General features: G+C 36.4%; 1 protein-coding gene across 1 annotated transcript in view; it reads right to left on the reverse strand.

Moving 5' to 3' along the window:
• Positions 1–16,419: 16,419 nt before the first annotated feature.
• LOC134853558 (uncharacterized) overlaps positions 16,420–21,249 on the reverse strand; it is a 31,225-nt gene continuing 26,395 nt past the window's right edge. Inside the window, exons 7-8 of the mRNA XM_063869558.1 lie at positions 18,993–19,973; positions 16,420–16,988 (exon numbers count right to left, since the gene is read on the reverse strand). Of these exons, the coding sequence (XP_063725628.1) occupies positions 16,420–16,988; positions 18,993–19,973 (1,550 nt within the window). The remainder of the gene's footprint in view (positions 16,989–18,992; positions 19,974–21,249) is intronic.

Genomic DNA, 21,249 nt, shown 5'->3' on the forward strand with positions numbered 1-21,249 from the left:
AGTTCGTTATTTCCTGTGTCATCAATACCTGGGGGGTCTGATGTTGTTTCTGGGTTTGATTGTACTTGATTAATATTTCTTTGATGTTTAGGTGTACTACTTCTGTGGTGATTGTTAGAATTATTATAATGGTTATTATTCCTGTGTGGTGATTGGGAATAATTTCTATGACGATTATTATAACTTGAATGTCGATTTTGTGAATTATTTCGTGATCTGTTTTGATAATTATTGTTTGGTCTGTTATAGTTTGATGTATTATATGAGTTATTCCTTGATCGATTGTTCGGGTAATTCTGGTTTCGGTTGTTTGAATAACTTCTATTCCGATTATTGGAGTAGTTTCTATTTTTATTGTATGATGAGTTTCGTGATTGATTGTTTGGATAGTAATTATTTCTTGATTGGGAATTAGATCTAGAAACAAATTGTGTTGTATTTGAATTTGATCTGGAGTAGTTATTTTGACTATTTGGTCTATTGTAATGATTTTGTGACGAATTTTGTGTATTTTTTCGTTCTGGTGATCTTCCTCTATAACTTGAGTTATATGGTGATTGAGTTCTCGTGTAATTGGTATTATTCGGAAGTGGTTTTCCTGAACTGTTGTTGCTGTATACATTTTTGTTCGGTAGATTTTGATCTTTTTTCATGTATTGATAGAATGATTTATTCGGTTCTTTATATGTTTGAGGTTTGTTTTGATTGTCCTGTTGTTTTTGTCTACATTCAGAAATACTATGTCCGTATCGTCGGCAATAATTACACCATTTTTTAAAAGATGGTTTGCCTTTAAAATTTGGGTGTTTTTCATAAATATTGAGTATTTCAGTGATTTTTTCAACGAGGTCTGTATCTGATTCCTGTATATTATTGATATTTGTGGTATTTGTTTCAATTCGATTAACATATTGTAATTTCAGATTTTCTGTTTCTTCAAGTTTCATTGTGATTTCCGCTTGCTCTAGTTTATCTACTAGTTTTCGAAAATCTAAATCGGGCTCTCGAATTGAGGAGGGATGGGATGCTCTCTTTTTTATTGCTATTTTTCTTAATTGAGGTGTTAAGGTCATCATTAAGATTTCTGTCATTTTTGTGTTTTTGTAGTCGTGTGTATTTAATGAATATGCTTTTCGAACTAGTGTTTCGATACGTACTGCTAATTGTTTGATGGTTTCACTTGGTAATCTGCGAATTTCATTACATAAAACTCTTTGTTGTTGTTTATTTCTTTCGGAGTCAAACATTTTTGAAAATTCTTGTGTAAATCTCTTCCAATTTGATTTTATTTCTATAGGCAATACTGAAAACCATTTTTGGGCTGCGCCGTCTAAGGTTGTCTGTATCAACGCTGTGCGTCGATGTATCCAGTTTTGATGTAGTGGCGTATTAATTGGTTCAGGTCCTATGTTTAAAATTAAATTTGCTGTTACTGCATTTAAATAATCTTCTACAGAATATTCAGGGTCAGTTCCTGTGAATACCATTAATGGTTTGTTTGATGTTATTGATGATCCACCCATAAGGTATGGATTCATTGTCATTTGTAATGATTCTGCTGCATTTGGCATTTGTGAAAAATTAGAAAGTTGATTTTTTGTTATTTCGTGTTGTTGAAGATAATATGGAAGTGGTATTTCATTTTGCATTTGTGTTGGTTGATACGAGTGTTTTGTGGCTGAATTGGTTGAAAAGATTGTGTATTAATTGGGTTTTGCATCTGTATTGGTTGTTGATTTTGTGTATCTATCTGGTGAGGGGGAAAAATTTCTATGATGTGTATATGGTTTCTGCATTCCTTGTCCGCGATATTCTTGGGTATATGGTGCAAATATATCTGGTTGTAAATGATCATCATCAGAGGATAGGTAATCCGTTTGATGAGGTGCTTGTTTTTTTTTTTATTCTGTTGAAAGAATGGGTAATTTTCACTATGATCCTGTGGAGGATGTGGATTAGCTTGAAAGTTTACTGAATTGGTTGTTGCCATTGGATTATTCCAATATCGAGATCTGATTTGATCATGATTATTATTATTTCGTGGAGGATAGTTTGTTTTTGATGAATGTGTATAATTATAATTATGTTCCGCAAAATTGTTTCTTGTGAATGTTCTGCGTGTTTTTGACGGTATTGTCATGGGTCTATATGTTTGGTAATCCATTTGTGAATATTTTGGAGCAACCGAAGGTTTAACGGTTGATTGTAAGGTTACCTGTGCTAGCGAAGTGTTTGTATTTCTTGGTGTTGTTAAATTTGGACGTATTGGTGAAATACTTTATTGTGTAGTTGTTGTTGTTTGGACAATTTCTTCATTTATGAAGTGTGATGGTGTCTGAATATCTTGTTGAGTGAGATTTCTAGTTCCATTAAGGTTTTCATTGTGTATGACGGTCGAATTTAAACTGTTATTTCGAGTATCAGGTAAAAATGTATTGTAGTTTAATGGTGTTGCGTCAATGGTTAATGGTACTACTCTTACATAATCTCTTATATAAGATATTGTACTTATTGCTTGGCTTGCAATTGATTGTGGGATATTTATAAATGCATAATGAGACCATTCGGGGTTCCAAACGTAGTCTGACTGTTCTGTGATGGCGGTATCATCGTTTGAATTTTGAGGTCTGGAATTTTTTCTTGCTTGTGAAAATAAATCTATATTATGTGTGAAATAATCTATTATAAACCATGCCAAAATTTTTTGTAAGTCATGTTTTGTATGTTGTGAAACATCATCTTTGGTGAAATTTTCTTTAATTATATGTAGAAAAAATGAAAATAGTGTGATTTCATGTCGTATCTTTATATGTTTAGATGTCTCTGTCGGTGAGACACTTGGGATTGGAATTTCGTTCTCTAATAATGAGATATAACTATATATTATGGCAAAAACTTCATTAGTGAATATAGAGTTTGCTCTTTGTGAGTTATGATATTGTATGCTTTTTATGTATTCTGAGAATACTTTTGAAAATTCTAAATCAAGGTCGTCTGTTTGAATTACATATTTGCGGTGATTCGGGTTTGGTGAGGTGAATTCTATGGTGTAGATTCCGTATTGTTGTGTCAAATTACATATATCTTTCAGATAGTGATCAATAATTTGTCTTTTGATTTTTACATCTGGGAACTCTGTTTTACATGGGCTGATTCCGGGTTCAAATAAATTTAGTAGTAAATTCTTGCAAAGTATATGCTGTCCTCTATCAGTGGGTGCATCTACGAGGAAGGAGAAGATATCGTCATCATCTGGACTATCTTCACTTGGAGTGTGTGTTTGGCTCATTTTTTCGTTTAATGACTGTTAATAGGTAATTATCGATGTGTCTAATTGGTTGATTCCAATTATATAAATGTACTGGTTTGTGTTTATATTGCTTTTTTATTCTTCTTTTTCCTCTTTTTGATGAATTTGAAGTTGTTTCTGAGTCGGAAAAATATAATTGATCGTGAATGGGACAATTTTTATCAATTGATTCTTTTAATTTATAAAGTTCGTCTAAATTGCTGGCTTCTGATTCTGAAAATGCGTTTCTATTTTTGGAAAATCTTTTTCGTGTTATTTGTCTTTGTTTAGTTATTATTTTCCTTTTTAGTGTTTGTCGTTTTGTTCTAATATATCCAACTGTTTGTGTGTGAGGTGTGATTACAAGGTCGTATTTTTTGTTATCAATTTCACAGTTGTGCAAAACGATTGTTTGTTTGTTTCCTAGATTTTTAAATGACATAAGGTTTAGGATGACGGATGCAAAAAGTTGTTAGATGATTTCTATTTTCTTAAATTGTTAGTCCTTACGATTTTTTGGTTAGCTTAACCTGGGTCTATTTGTTCAGGGTTGGAGAGAAAAGTATATCGATTCCGAAGAATGATTTTTTACTTTCTCGTGGCTAGTATAAGCTAAGGTGTTAACTTACTTAATCTTACTTAGGGGTAGTGATTGTGTTCAAGGGTTGGAGAATAGTAAATCGATCCACAAGGTTCAAGTATAATTAGAACGCGAGTAGTTCGTTAGATACTATTTTAAACTTACTAAGTCTAAGATTTATCCTGGGTTTTGATAAGAGGAGGGTTCAAGTGAAGGATGAATAACCGAAATTCTTCACTGTTTATCCTAATTTGAATGGTTAGTTTTGTTGAAAAATTTCTATTAGTCTTGGGTTTTTTGAAAGGGTTGGATAGTGAATCAACGTTTGAGGTCGTTAGACACTAGCTAAGTGGGTGGGGGAGAACAAAATTGTTCTTTTTGATCCAAGGATAGGCCTTGATGATCAAGTTTTAAATTTTAATTGAATAGAAAATGAATTAAGATCCAAGGATAAGCCTTGATGATCTGATTTGAAAATTAAGTGAATTTAAGTTTAAAATGGTTTAAATTTATTTAAGGAAAAGATTTAGTGTTTTAATGATATTAGTGAGTTTATGATTGCTGTTATGTTTTAGGTGATGAAGCTGAGACAATTGGATGATTTATGATTACTAACAGTTTATTGTCATGCTACTAATTTTTGTTTTGATTTTCAATAAATATTTTCCAAACATGTTTTATATAATACTGCAGAATTTTAGGAAAACGATCTGAGATCTTTTTATCAATCGTTATTGTATATTAATGTTTTGTTTAGCGCCTGAAATGATTATGAAGATTGACTTCAAGATTTAAGTTTGCAAATGAAAATCTAAATTCATTGCTAATAAGATTCTAAATATAAAAGTTTGTGTTGGCTTTTGCCTTCTATCATATAACTATTTGGTAAGTTTCTACTTTGTCGTATGTCGTCTCTGGTTCGAGGTCTTCTTCCAATTCCGGGTAGTTCTCTTATCGTTCGGAATATTGGCTTTGATCTATTGAGTCGTAGAGACATTTCGATTAAATTATCGTCGCGTAACATTTTAAAAATGTTTTGTCTAAATTCTAATCTATGTTTGGTTAATTCTAAGCTATTAAGGTCTTGTTCGAGACTTATGGTCGCACCAGATGAGTTATAACCGAGGTGGTTAACTCATAGAGTAATTTCGGATAGGGTACACCGTCTGCTCGTCACGCTATCTTATTTTCGGCCGGATAGATTCGTGCAACTTCTTAGTCTAATACCGATCCTAATCTTACTCTTGTACTATCTAGTCCCAGGGTGTTTAACTAGTCTCTGCTAGGCTCAATAGATCTAGGGTATACTGGTTTATTGCGGCTGCTGAAGTCTTCTTGGAGAGTCAACTAATTTCTAAGTTAAATTCAAATCTCTCTGGTGCTGAAATTACAAGTAATTCCAGCACTTACAAATAAGTGGGTTGTTAGTTAGATGGATCATGATTGGTTAATATTAAATACTTTACAGTGGTAAAATATCTAATTTATCCAATCATAAAATGTAGTTTAGATCAGGTTCCAATAACTGATTAAAACTACATTTTTTAAAACACTTTTTTTTCTCAAAGTTACTTTGTTTTCTCATTTACACAAATGTCTTGGCCTGTTGACACAAAACAAATTAACCAATAAAATGAACTCGGGTAAATTAAGCAGATAGATGGGACAAAAATTGGGACGCTTAATGGGTTTTCGTGCTTGAGCTATTGAAACCATCAAATTTTCCTTTGTCGAATTCTTACTATTTTCTAGGAACCAGTTTATTCGAGTGGTTAGTTTCCCGGTTTAATAAAAAAGCTCACATAATTATAATGTACAAAAAAAATGACAATCATGGAGAATCAATAACAAGCAAATTTCAACAACAACCGGCAAATCAGTAATAGGCAAACCTCACCAATAATTTCTGTAAATCAAATGATTAATGGGTACTGCCTCATCAGATAACTGAAGTTCTTGAAAACAATCAATTGTCATGATACAATCAGTTTGATTTCTATAAAAAATACGTGTCTGTACAAAACAGTCTCATACAAAACAGTCCAATACAAAACAGTCCGAAAAAACATAGCAAAGTACAAAAAAACAGTCCCACACAAAACAGTCCCAAAAATAGTCCGAAAAATAGTCCAAAAAACAGTCCCATTAATCGAATTGATAATTGTTCTAGAAGCTGATAAGTAAATTTATCTTATATTAAACACATTTTGATTCCAACTAATCCGGATAACATTAGGTAGTATAGTAGAGAAATTAGAACAACTTAGATAACAGCAGCGGCCACTCAATAAAAGCAATAATATTCGAAACTTTAAAGTTAACGCAATTTAAGAAAATGGACTCTTTTTTAATCCAAGCAAAAAGAGACAGGTTGTTCAATCTGTTTTGTTTGCAAACACTTGACAACACTCAATAGAAACGAAATTCACTATCTATCGATGGAAATCATACTTACAAACAAAAATTCTGAGTTACTGATTTTTGAAGGCTATGCTTATATTAAACACAGAACACTGGCTGACAACTCCCTTTCCTGGCGCTGCGGACAAATTAGTTGCAATGGCCGTGTGCGTACAAAGGACGACTCCGTTGAGATCGTTAAAGATCACTGCCACTTCCCCGATCCAGCTGACATCGAAAAACGTAAGTTCAGAAAAACACTTAAAGATCGAGCAGCAGTATCCGATGTAACACTGCGACAGCCTGTTTTCGCAGCCCAACGTGATGTGAACCGAGAAACAGCTGTTCATTTACCTAGTTGTTCTGCTAATCAGCAAGCTGTAATTAGAGTTCGACGCGAAAAAAGACCAAAGATGGCAGAGCCAACATCGCTGACTGGCTTTGAACTACCACTGGCTCTACAGAAAACCCACGATTGAGAGCAATTCTTTTTTTACGATTCTGGTCCCCAAGATGAAAATTGGCTTATTGTGTTCGCCACGTTACCTGGATTGGACTTACAATCTTTATCGGATGATTGGTTCTGTGATGGAACGTTTTCGACTGCTCCCAATGTTTTCTATTAGATTTATACTATACACGCTTCTGTTGAAGGATGCCTTATTTCTATTGTTTACGCTCTGCTACCCGACAAAAAGGAATCCACGTATTGTCGCCTTCTCAGTATTCTAAAAGTTTATTCACCAAAACGCGTCACAATTGATTTTGAAGTAGCTGTGCGAAACTCAATAATAGCTACCCATCAGAGTGCTCAAATTCAGTTTTGTTTTTTCAATATGAGTCAAAGTGTCTGGCGACATGGTCAGTCGTCAGGCAATACTCACACTTACAACAGTGACCTTAATTTTCGCGAACTTATTCGAATGCTTCTCGCAACAGCATTTCTGCCCGTATAGGACGTCCCCACAGCTTTCGAGCTTCTGCAAGCTATGGCATCTGAAGAAAGTCAACCAATTTTCAATTATTTCGAGGACACATATATTTGTAGACTGACTTCTCAAGGACGACAGAAGCCCAGATTTGATATGGCGCAATGGAGTTGCCATGAAAGAGTAAAAAACGACCTTCCCCGCACCAACAACGCTGTAGAAGGTTGGAACAGCAATTTCGTAAAACTGGTCAATAGTAAGCATCCATCATTCCCAAAACTGATCGAGAAGTTCCAGGACGAGCAAAAAAAATGCGGAAATACTGTTGCAAAAAATGTGCGCAGGACAAAAAATAGCCAGACCCAAAAAGCTAAATACCAAAAACTCGACAACAACTTGATCACTATGATTAGGTCATATCAACCCAACGATATCCTTGAGTTTTTGAAAAGATGTACTTATAATATTAAATTTTAATCAGATTTTTTTTAATTTTAAAAATTATTCCATTTTGCCAAGCAATAAAATTTTTCCAAGTTAATTAATTTCCTTGATTTTTCAAAATTGAGCTAGAGTCGATTTGAAACCGGCAAAATAATGAATACATACAAAGTGTTGATTTTTCTTTTCCCTCCGCCCAACCCTCTAAGGTTGAACCCTTTGTTGTACCCTAGATATACCCGTTATCATATTTACCCGAATTTCCTCTTTTTTCGGAAAATTGGAAAAATTTTCGTGCCGCCGGAGGTTCGATCATTTGATCTCTAGAGTTTGAGACTAACGCTTTAACCACTAGACCATGAGTCCTTTGATTTCCATCAGAATTATTGTTCCAACTTTGGCTCTTTGATCTTTAATTGCCCCTGTTTCAGTTTTCAAAGCGTAGATCAATTCTGTCGGCGCCAAAAGATCAAGGTCAAGAAATTCAACTGGTTTTGGACTGTTTTGTATGGGACTGTTTTTGGAACCTTTTTTTGATGTTTAGGAGTCTTTTGTATGGGAGTAATTTGTATGGGACTGTTTTGTATATGCGCCAAAAAATAAAACGTCAATTGATGCTGTTATAATGTTTAATTACGAAAAACTATCCAATCCTGAAGATAACTATTTTACCAACGTTATATTTTCGACATTGAAAAAACAATCGAATCCCTTCTAAAAATCACTTTAAAAAAAACTAGACTCAAATGTATTTCAATCGCACGTTCGTGAAGTACATATCAGTTTTTTGATTGGATTCCGAAAATTTTGTTATAACAATTGCGAAGCGAGTGTATTAGTACGAACCCTCTTTTTTCCCAATCTAAGTCGCAAATAATGGTGCCACTTTTGGGGGCACCGCAGCTTTTTCTTAGTTTGTGCTTTGTCAGTCGTACAGTTTTAAGTTAACACAGTTGATGCATTGTTAATTCATCAAATGAGCCAAAAAAACTTATTTGTTTCAAACATCATAACAATAATGAAAACTTGATTTAAAAAGTTTTCTAAGTCAATATATCTTGCAATATTTTGAAATGCATAATTTATACATAGTGTGGCTTTATGCTTTGCAATTTGTTACATGCAAAGTTAGTGTGGATCTTTTCAGTCTTTTGGGATATTCCAAATTATTTGCAAAATTGGGTCTAATGGTATTTGAGGCGACTTTTGCTGAATGGCATTGGCGATTTATTAGCATATGTAGCTGCTTTATTAGCGACTAGTGTTTGTCGATTGTTAAGCTGGCGTGGTTGAGTGGATGAAAAGTTTGGAAAGGTGAGACCAGTAAAATTTTTATATTTTTTCCTGCCCGCTCTTAAATGCACTTCAGTCTTAAATATCATTGCGGAGAGAAAAGCATGCCAAACTTTGATGTCCGAACCTCGCTAACTGATCCGAGAACTGATGTTGACACGTATATAAATTTTGATAGCAATAGAAGCCACTGTTCTCAAAGTAGCGAAGGGTTTCAAAATAGGAACTAATGAGCAAAAGAAGTAGTGGTCTTTATTTTTCATTTTGAAGCTCATTGTTTCGTCTCAGATTTAAAGGGCTGTATATTGTTTCTGAAAAAAATTATTATGAGGATATTCAAGCGATAAAGATTTTTGAAGAAATCAAACCACCTTGATAATCTTAAGTATATGAAAAAGCTTAATATGTATACAGAAGGACAAGTTTCAGTTATGTAAAGTCTTTGGTTCTGTCTGGGGACCTGCTGCTGTTGAACTTGTGATCGCTACATTGTCTGGCCCACACTGAAACAAAAGAATGCAGTTTAAAAGGTATTTTGAACAGTACAGTTGCCTTTGATTTAAAAATATTTACTCGTGTTCTCACAACTACTTCATGGCGCAACCAGCTGAGAGAAAAATGGAGGGGGGAGAACCCTTTGAACGTAAAATCATTTTGGGACGCGCGCACGACGGAACCACCCAAATATTGGGAAGAATGGATAATCAAATTCACTAGGAAATAATTGCTAAGTATGATATTGATCCAAATAATGTTTATTTCGATGCTACCTTGGGACCAACAGCGATGGCGGCGCTACCTAGGGACGTGAACAGGAAGAATCGCTTGGAATCTGAGAAAAAAAATTGAATCCAATTTGTACCTCTGTATCGGGGACGAAGCGCAAAGAATCTTCAAGGCTCGTGAGCCGGTGGCTAGCATTAAAACCGAGCAAAACCCTCCTCGAGTTCTAGACGAGATGCAGAATGTTTTCAAACGAGAAGCAAAAAAATAACGTAACACAAGAAAAGTTTCACGCAGAACTAAGTGCCTTGGCCGGGAGATGCGATTTCGCTAACGCCGCTGAAACTGTTTGAGACATTTACATCATGAACATGCGAGAATCCGATTGTCAGCAAGAATTTTCAAGATCTACAAAGAACTCTCATGGTCAGAAGAAGTTTATGGCGGCTTTAAAGAAGTTTATGGCGATAGCGGGTCCTGGCTTACGATCTTCAGTATGACTTGGATTCTGGAATTAACGAGGAGATTGCTTTTATAAATCATACACGTAGAAACCAGCATCGTCAGCGCCAAACATGACCATCAAGCAGGAGTCGGTCAGTAATATAAGAAGAGGAGTGGGATACTTCTGCAACCGAGGGCGCGGGGGACAATGATACGCACTGGGGGCGAGCGTTACCGGAAACTGTCGGTGCTACAACTCTGGTGACCCAAACTTTACATTGGAGCATCTTACAAACTGCCCCGCGAAGGGCATAACTTGTAAAGCGTGCAGAAAAATTGAACGTTTTGAGTGAACTTGTAGGGGTGTGCAACGGGGTACTAAACAATGGCGGTGAAGAGGACGAGTAGGTCTAGTCCCGGACAAAAACGAGCACCATCGAATCACAAACAGTATGGGCAGCAGCAACATGCAAGAGGAGCAAGTAGAATGGGTCAACCAGCAGCAGGAAGGTGGTGAGGAGATATCCACCTCCTCACGGTCCCACGATTACATGGTAATGCCAATCAAGAAAAAAAATTCAGTCGAGTTGAAGATTCTGAGTGCTAGAACCAAAGCAATGTCGGGAAAAAATGTGGCTCTGGGTTGATAACCGGTCCCTGGTTACGATATTTAGCATGACTGATCCAAAAGCAACTCTAGGTAAAGCAAACTTACATTTACAATCGATACGGGAAGAATTTCTGGATTACAACATCAATCGAAAACATGAAATGAGGAAGATAGCGGTGACGATTTCACTCAAGGGATGGGTGACACAAGCAAATGTGTCCGTTATCGCAGGAAACCACCAATCGATCTTTGGGCGCGACTTGATAGACACCCTAGGATTAGAGCTAGTACAAAGAGGAAGAGCCATGGGAATAACTGGAGAGGATAGCAGCGTTAATTCTTAGGGGTTAGACGAATTACAAGCAAACTTCTGTAAGTTATATCCGAAATAATTTACAAGAAGAAGTAAAATGCGGAACACAAAAACGAGGGAAAGAATTTTTTGACGCAATAAAATCTATACAACAAAAAGGCTGCAGGGTACCAATCAGTCTCCAAGAAAAGGTGGACGAAGAAATAGCACGCCTAAGTAAGGAAGGAGACAACATCATGTTCTAAGAAAGTTCGGAAAAGAATTTCGTGTCTGCAATCGTAATCACAGTAAAGAAGGACGGAAGCATAAAACTAGAACTAGAATCAAGGAAATTGAACAAACAAGTACATAAAAATAAGTACCAGATGTCAAATATCGATGAATTATTGAACGGATTAAGTCAAATAATTGAAGAACAAAATGCGGGAGATGTCTATTTTACTGCATTGGACTTCACATATTCATACGTATAAGTAGCGTTAGATCAAAAAACTAGTGAACATTGCAGTTTTTTGTTAGTATGGGGAAAATCGACGGAACATATCGCCTCAAGAACTGGTTTTACGGGCTTAATTCAATGCCGGCAGAATTTCAAAAAGTTATCGATACCCTGCTCAAAGAATTCCCTCAAGCGAACGCGTTTATAAACGACATGCTCGTCGTGTCTAAAAAAACTGAACCCGATGGGCACCCTAAGACTGAAGGGCACCCTAGGACTGGAACGCAAAATTTAAGGTCGAACTTTTTGACGCGTTGAAACCTATACAACAAAAAGGCCGCAGAGTACCGATCAATCTCCAAGAAAAAGTGGACAAAAAAATAATGCGCCTAATTAATGAAGGAGGCATCATTATGTTGCAAGAATGTCCGGACAAGAATTTCGTGTCTGCAATCGGAATCATAGTAAAGAAGGACGGAAGCACAACGCTAGCATTAGAATGAAGGAAATTGAACAAACAAGTACATTACATAAAAATAAGTACCAGACGTCGAATATTGATGAATTAGTAGACGGAATAAGTCAAATTTGTGCAAAACGAAAAGCGGGAGATGTCTATTTTACTACATTGGACTTCGCATATGCATACGGACAAGTAGCATTAGATCAAAAAACCAGTGAACAGTGCAATTTTATGTTAGTTGGTTCCAAGAATGGGAACATATCGATGGGAACATATCGCTTCAGAACGGCTTTTGTGGGCCTACTTCAATGCTGGCGGACTTTCAAAAAGTTATAGATACCCTACTTGAACAATTCCCTGAAGCGAACGCCTTTGTAAACGACATACTCGTCGTGTCTAAGGAAACTAAACTCGATTACATTGCATTAGTCGAGAAAATCCTTCGAGAACTGGATGTATCAAACGCCGCACTGAAGCTACGAAAATATGAATTTGCGAAGAGCGAATGTGAATGGCTAGGTTTTAAAATCGAGAAAGACGGTATTACACAGTTGGTTCGAAAAGCCCAAGCAATCGAAGATTTAAATCTCCCAAAGTCTAAAAAACAGTTGAATGTACTAATGGGATCCTTACACAGCCTAGGTAAATATTACTGAATCTAGCAGATGTTAGTTCTCCATTTCGACCGTTAGTGAGCCTAAATAATGAATTTATCTGGACGCCGGCATGCGACAACACGTTTCAACAACTAAAATGTTTGGTCAAGAATATCGTCGGCCTCGAAAATTTTGATATATATCGGGAAACTGTCATAGTATGCAACGCTAGTCACGTTGATTTGGGGTCCGTGTTGGAGCAGTACGCTTCGAATGGCTGTCACCCAATATCATTTTTTTCAAGATATCTCAACGCGGCAACAAAAAAATGCTCGACAAATGAAGTGGAACTACTGGCTGTAGCATATGTAACCAAACAATTTGGCAATTGCATTTACGGGCGATACATTACAGTCATATCGGATCATAAAACGTTATAAAACATGTTAAAATTGTCCCCAAATGAAAAAAAAAAACATTTTTCAGTAGAGTAAACTGAGAGTACGATCGCTCATTAGCTTAAGAGTTTAAAGTAGAAATTCATCAAGGATCAAAAATGGTCCAAAAAATCCAAAAAATACTGGCGGTTGAGGGCGTCCGAACATGCGTTCGATCAAGAGAGAGACTCATACCCAAAAGCAATCAAAGGAAATTTGACAATGCAAATTCAAAACCGATTTATAAACATTCACAAGAGTGCTTGGCTCCATGCAACCGACAGACATCCAATCAGAAGCGAGATATTTGCATACCGAAGGATATATGCAAACGTAGCTCTCAGTCAGATACATACAGTTGCTCAATTAAACAATTTAAACTTTCAGTAAGCAAAATGTCTACTCATAACTCGCCAGAAAAGTCCAATCCAAAAATGTCAACAATTGTAAATACATCAACACCATTCGGAAATGTGAGTTTAAATATTGTCTTAAATCGAGCGCAGATTCAAGCTACTAGCCTTGTCTCAGACTCCAATATCGAAGTAATACCCCCAAAAAGTTAAAGCCCAAAACAAAAGCTACCAAAAAGTTGAATACTATCATCTCGTTTCCACATCTTTTCCCGGGTCTCTTCTACCCCCTTGTAATTAATGAAAATAGGGTTTACTCCACTGCCCCCACGGATTGCAACGTCTTGAAGAAGCTCGATTTCCCCGAAATCTTGAAACTTAAGCTTGTGGAAAACATTCTCGAAAAGAACCCGATATTGAAGATAATCAGAAACGTGATCAGGGACAAAAACCCAAGGGCAAACAAAATTGTCACCCGGCTCCAGCAGTAGTACGCACAGAACTACAACGAATTCTCAGTACGAGAAAATTGCATGGGGATGGACGGGCGGTTGGCGATCTCGAAAGATTTGGCTGCGTACATTCTAAACAGATTGCACCACAATCACCACGGCTGGGACAAGATGTTCGCAGCGGCGAAAGATGTATGGATCCAACTGATGCACCGAAACTTCTCAGCTACCGCAAAGTTCTGCAAACACTGCCTGGAAACAGGTGAAAATTTTAAAGCGGATAAACCAAAGTGAGATATAGGTACAACATATGAAACGAAGGAACCGAACGATTTGGTTCAATTGGATTTTTGGGGCCCAGTTATATAGAAAGAAATTTGTCTTAGTAGCAGTTCACATTGACCTTCGACCTAAGTCTGTTCAAGTAACACTTCAAAAAGTGTACTTAAGCTCCTAATGAAACATATAGAAACACATGGTCACCCAAGGAAACTACATAAGGAACAAGCGTCCGGATTCTTTCAAACGAAATATTAAATTCTGCAACTACGAAGGAATTGAACTTAAAAAATATCCGGTGAAAGATCACCGCGCTACAGGTATAGTTGAAAGAACCATCAGTTCAATAAATAGTTATGACCGCAGGTACCTACGGGAAGACAGAAATAAAAAATTTGAGAGAGTGATAGCAAGTGCGCTAAGCGCATTACGTTTCGTACCACATTTCAAAACTAAAATAACCCCGTTGGAGGCACATCTCGGCAGAGGGCTAGCAACGTACTCCAAAATCTCACGAGAAAACCTTCGCGGAAAAATCTCGACTGTACGAATCTAATTTATCAAAAACTGCAATGTTAAGATGAGGCAAGCGGACACCCTGAAGTCGAGTTGAATCTGGACTGGTAGAAGCGCAGTGACCTAGTGTATACCCCACAGAATCGTAGGACTCCTCGAGCTTTGGAAGAGCACGAACGTTTGGAAGCGGATGTAGAGCTGACACACACAAACGCATCATCGTGGCTGAAACTACACAATACCAGTACCACTGTGGGATACCAACGGACTGGAGTCACAGACCCAAAAGACCCACGGAGATATCAAGGTTTGTCAACTAAAATAAAGAAAAATAACAACACACAGCTCAAATGAAACAAAGATCCCTACTAAAACGAAACGGTGCTTCTTTTAGATCGGAAGCAGAGGAGAATCAAGCGGTAACGGGAGCGGCCCAAGGCCCAGTTCAACTAGCACCCCAGGCCCGAGTACGGGAGTTCCCGAAAAAGAGGCCACACCGGCGAAGAAAGATAGCATGCTCGGGAATTCGAGCTTTTTCGGGAGCAGAAAAGTCGAAACACAAAACGCGGAAGAAACGGTTGTCCACGGTGACCGAGGATCGCGAGAGAAATAAAATGTGACGTGATATCGGTACAAGCAGCGACGAGTACAGCGAAGAAGACGACGAGAACCAACGAGCGGAAGTAACGAGCGGAGCGAAGTCGATGATTCAGATAACGGCGGTTGAAGAAAGTAGGAAGGACGACACGAGTGAATCCTCGGGAAACGAGCGAGTGGGGTCATCGGGAACGACGGTTCGAGCAAACAGCAATGCGATGTTCTACGAAGCAGCAAAGAGGGGCACCAAAATGGGTGGCGTAAGGATCAATCTAATTACTCGGAAGTAGTGAAAGATCTCGCCAAGAGAACCCAGGGAGAGGGCCGGCAGCTAAAGTCGAAACATTTAAAGTTAAACTTTTCATAAAACTAAAACTAAACTAAACTAGTTTAGTTTATTATGTACCAGCTGAGTTCGGATTATTATAAATTTTCAATCTATCGATTTAAGATTTATTGTGGTTGCCTCTATGACATAGGGACAAGTTTGAGTGATGTAAAGTCTTTGGTTCCGTCTGATGTCCCTGCTGCTGTTGACCTTCTGCTGGTCTGAAAACTGCTGCTGCTGGTCTGAAAAGTTTAACACTTTAAATTTTCGAGTTCTTAATGTTTTAGCACGCTTCGTAATGATCATTTTAGCCGAAGACTATTCTGCTACTTTTGAAAGAACTGACTATGTTATGTTTCCCGTTTTTGGCGCAGATAGCTGTTGATATTTCCAGCTACTTTTTTTCCATTTTACTCTGACTTAGTTAGTGAACTTTTTTGAAGAAGTTCAAATTTTTCGAAAGCAATGATTGGAGTTTATCTTCATTGTTTTTTTTTTCGCTCGAGTAAAATTCATCAGTAGCACTCTTAGAAAAATAGAGAACTACTCTCTTCATTTCTCAAATACTGCCCGTATTTGCAATGGATTTGCGTAAGGTATACGAGATTGACTTTTTTCCAGGCGTTTTCTATTCGAGCACGACTGATAAGTTATACTCGAGCAGAAAAATTAGAACCAGAAAATCCAAGAGCAAAAAAAGTGTAAGTATATTTTTTAAATGTTCTGAAAACAAAATAACTTAATGTTTAGCTAAAACTAAGGAAGCACTCATTTCATGTTATAATGTAAAAGTGACCATAACCTTTTTCTATTTTTTAACATCATGGCTGTCCTTTTATTTATCGGTCAGCTTAGCTGCCGGCATAGTCACTCTATTTGCACAACTGCTCCTGCTCGCTGCTTTCTTACACTAAACCAGACATGAAAAGTCTTCAATTTAGCTATCAGTCCATTCGATTATCAGTGATTCAAGTTCTGAGTTACAGTAGATCCTACTCCAATCAAGAGCTGTTTTTCCTTTGAATCGATGCGAGACGCGATCATGAGGAAATCCCCGTTCTAATAATATTTGCACAAAATCGGTATCCGAATTCCTACTGCAAAGCAAGGTCAACAATGTATGCTGTTCAGCTGCAGCGCCTCCTTTGAGGAACTGAAACTCAGAAGTTTCATTGTCTTCGAAACAGTTGACAGACATCGCGGCTTCATTAAACATTTGAGATCCTGGCTTCAATTCGGATAGATTTTCAAAATTGATCGAAATGTTCTCAGATGTATCTAAAATGTGATCGTATTCGTCGTATGTCAGTTCCATTTCCTGTTTCAAAAAATCAAAAGACTCCAGCAGATGCATGACTTGTTTCAGCATTTCAATTGACCCACTGAAACAGGCAAAGAACAGTAGTTGGCCGCTCTGTTCTATCAGTAGTTTTTCATGCTTTATGATTTTCATTAGCCAGGTGAAAAGAGATCCATTTCCCACTGTCACAATGACACGTAAAAGGTCTGAAACACAAACAATCTTATGAATAAGTGAGTAAATATATGTTATTAGAACATCGAGTAAATTGTGATTTAATAAAAGTGAGTAAATAAATGGCCCACATAAGCATAAAAATCTGTTCAGCTCTTGAATGATAACTGCCGGTTTTTCCCTCCTTGAGACTGACATGCAATTTTTTTGGTTATTTTTTGGGCATCATGGAGATTTCTATATCAATCGCCGAGCACGTATCATTAACTTACCGTAATTACAACAAAGATAGCTGGTTACTGAGTCTTGAAGACTCAAATGTTCCGAGTCTTCAAGAAATCCAAAATTAATGTCGTTTTTTTTCTGCGTGGTGTAATTAGAAGAATTGGCTTTAATATGATATTGCACTCAAATCAGTCTGATGATTCTGTGTACATAATTTAGCGGGAAAATCAAAAACGAAAAAGTTAAAAATTAAAACACCCGAATTCAAAGTTACTCCCCATTTTTCAAATGGTCCCCGAACAATAAATTGTTTCCAAGCGAAGTCATTGCAGCTACATAATTACATTTGAGAATTCTTTTATAAACCAGTTACTTGAGAGAGCGCCAAAAGAGCGTCTCAGAGCATAGTCAACAGACAGTTGGAGACTGTCACTGAACGGAAGAAAGTAGAAAAAAAAGAAAAACTTTACAATTTCTAAGTTAAAAAATATTATTTACAGCTCTCGGAATTGATAAACTTAACGCAATTTGAGAAAACTGGACCAATAGATAAAGTTTTTATTCCACTGGGAAATCTGATAATTCACTTCCTTTTTCAAAACTAGACGACGATCACGTTTTTTGTGGCCTTTACACTTTCGCTTGGTAATTGTTGAGCGCAACTTTACTTTCAGAAAATGAAATTAAATTAAACTCCCATATTTCATTTATGCCATTCATAATTGCGTTAATATAAATGAATGCTTCCTGTAAATTTAAAGAGCATTTTCAGACTTTTCCTGAAAAAAATCGAGAAAAAAATTAAAACTTTCCAGACCTATATATGAGTCTGAGCCACGTTCATTGCGAGTGATTTTACGCAGAGACGAAGGTGAGTTTTGCACCACTTGCGATGCAATACTCAAAAAAATGGTCTAAAAACTTCAAAACAGGTCGAAAAAATAGAAAAAGTTATTAGAAAAACTAAGAAACGATTTACTCTAGAAACCAAAAACAAATTAATACAATAGAATGTAAAAATTATCATCGGAGAACTTGACAGGCGGTAGAAAACTCGATGGTGTCTGAGCACAAGTCCTTACAGCCGAAAAAAAACAATCTCTTTTACAACACAAAGGTCTAGTGGATGAATGAGTCCAGGATCCAGGAGATGAGTTCTGTGCCCAAAGCTATTTACGGAAAAAAGTCCCCGTTTGCAATACCCAGTCCCAAGTTCCATAGCAAAAAAAAGAGAGTTCAGACTATAACACAAGCTTTGCTTGTAAAAACATAGCCAATCGAAGATTGAAAAAGAGTAATGAACGCAAGTGAACATAAAAAAAACATTGATTTTGATGAAAATAATCTCAACTTTCAAATTTTAAAGAAAAAATAGATGCCCTTTAAGCTCTTTGAATTTCTAAAACAAGTTATGATTGGCTTTTTTTGCTAACATAGAGAACTTGAGAAAACTGGATCAACAAGTTTTTATTCCGCTGGAAATCTTAAAAATAAATTCCACTTCCGAAACTAGAAATCGTACACGTTTTTTTTGCGTGCCATTTCCACCTTTCTATTTGGAGAGTACTATTTAAGTCACTTTCAGCAGATTAATCTCAATTGAGCTCAAAAATTGCATATATACCTAAGTGCATTCATAAATGCATCAAAATGTATGATTGCACATCTGTAGTTATTAGAGACATTTATGTACATTTTAAGACTTTTTCCTGAAAAAAAACTAAATCAGCAAGACCAATATAAGAGTCTTCACTACGTTCATTAATGTTAAAAATGACACCTTGTTATATTGATTATAAATTATCACTTACTATTAAACTTTATTTGTTCCTCATAAAACTCTCGGCCCCCTTTCAATGCAGAGTTGGAAATGATTTCAGCACAGGTAGCAATCCTTCTACTGATTTCCTGAGTGTGATTGCGTCCTAATATCTTTAAAAGTTCACGATCTAAATTGTTCAAATTTGATTTCACGCTTACAGCAACACGGGATCTCGATCCTTCACTTGAGTCCAGGGTCTCCAGGATTTCAACCCGGACACTGTCAATTTGACTTTTGATCCTTTCCTCTAAATCTTGGCTCATCACGTCAGCAAATTTCCCGCCATCAACATTAAGAAAAAGGATCAACTCATCAGCCAAACTGTTGTACGCTTTGCAAACATTTGATCGGATACTATCAATTGTGCAATTTTTAGCTGATTTCAGAAGAATCGTCCGAACATCCTCGCCAAATTCTTGTTCTATAATTTCACTAACTTCTGATTTGGTAAAGCCAACACAGAAGACGCACTGTCTTAATACGTCCAGAGCGATCACGGGCTTCAACCATTTAGGTAGAATCAACAAAAGCTGCTTCAAAAGTGTTGAATTCAAATCGTAAACTGCTGAGAGAACTGACATCACTAAATCAACCCGACCTTCGACCGAATTCAAGTATACTTCATCGGATTCGGTTAACTGGGCCACCGCGCGTTTCATTAGTTGCAAGTAAAAAGGTTTCCGACGAATGAAACTGAAACCAAGATGATTGAAGTTCAAATGTAACAACACGCAGACTTCGTACTGTGCTCTAGACATTGCAACATTGACTATAGGTGCTACGATTTGTTCGCAACAACAATCGTCCATGATAACTAATACTGATAGAGCTTCGCAACCGGTGTAGGGGAAGCGAAAATCCTTCTGATGGCGTCCGCCGTCCAATATGAACATATTTCTCTCTGAGTAATCACTTCTCTGCTTTAGCTTGTTACGCCACAACTGGTTTCTATCGGCTATGTCGGTGTACACTGAAAAATGGACTATAATAAAAATAGTTGGCAGTTTTAGCACTCCTAGTTTGCTTATTCTGCGATGAATGACAAAAAAGTGATACTATTAATAAATAGGTATGCCTTGGTGTGAACAATCCGACGACATTTTTGACCTAAACAGCTAAAAATTTTTTATTTCAACCTCTTTTCACGCTTCTAGCAACATGTTTTTTATTACCAAGGAACAGTTTATAATACCAAGCCTTTCATTTTCCGAAATACAAAAACCAAGGAGCATAAGCTAACCTTCGCCTTTTTTTAAAAGTTTTTTAAACTTGAAAAACCAGCAAAAAGTGTTTGCATTCATTTTATCTACTAAATTTTCCGCCGAAAAAAAAATAATTGGACGCGAAATTAAAAAACGATAGCCAGTTACTGTACAAATAGCACAGAATATTCCGATCATAGTTTTATAAACAATACAAAAAAAAATTTTTCCATCTTTTTTCGCTTTTTTTGCGTGGTGCGATATAAAAAGATCTGAACAAAAAACTAAAAATTAAGCCAATTCGAAAATCAAAATAAAATAAGCATGTTGTACTACAATTTTAGAAAAAAATGTGAAGTGTGTTCAAAAATTTTAGAAAACAAAAACAATCCAAAAAAATTCAAATATTTTTTTTTTCAATTTTTTTTGCAGAAGTTTTTTGATTTTTTGAACGCTTTGATTCACAAAATGGCGCCAAAACACTTCAAAAAATATTACTCAATTTAGATTAAGTTTTGACGGCTTAAGTTAAGCATCAGTAAGCAATTGCTAGCCTTCTCGCTCGTTTTACTCCCTCGATATTAGACGAAAAATCAAAAATTTCAAACCAATTTTTCTCAACACCAGGAAAATTTTTCAAAAAATATATTTAGTAGTTCGAATCCAGACCAAAAAAACTTTTTTAAAACATATCATTCAATTCACTCCCTCCCTTGATTATTTGTGGTAGCTGATTTTGCGCTGAAAAAAAACACCAGAATACAAAGTTTCTACCCATTTTCAATGTCGGAGTAACAACACTACAACATTGCAAACCTTCAGCAAAATTAATTGATTTAGTTACTTCAACGTTTGCAGTATCGATTCATATATTAGTTCAAATAGGCATAAACGACGAAAAGCACAAGAAAAAAAACGTAAGCGATCACAATCAGAAAGCAATCTCAATAACGATTGTGTTATATTGTGTAAATCGAAAGTTAGTTTTTCTGTTCATCTAGAAAATTTTCGTCAACTTTTATCATGGATTTCTTCAGTCTCCCT

The sequence above is a fragment of the Symsagittifera roscoffensis genome, chromosome 8 (genome assembly GCF_963678635.1).
Source record: "Symsagittifera roscoffensis chromosome 8, txSymRosc1.1, whole genome shotgun sequence".
Lineage (NCBI taxonomy): Eukaryota > Metazoa > Xenacoelomorpha > Acoela > Convolutidae > Symsagittifera > Symsagittifera roscoffensis.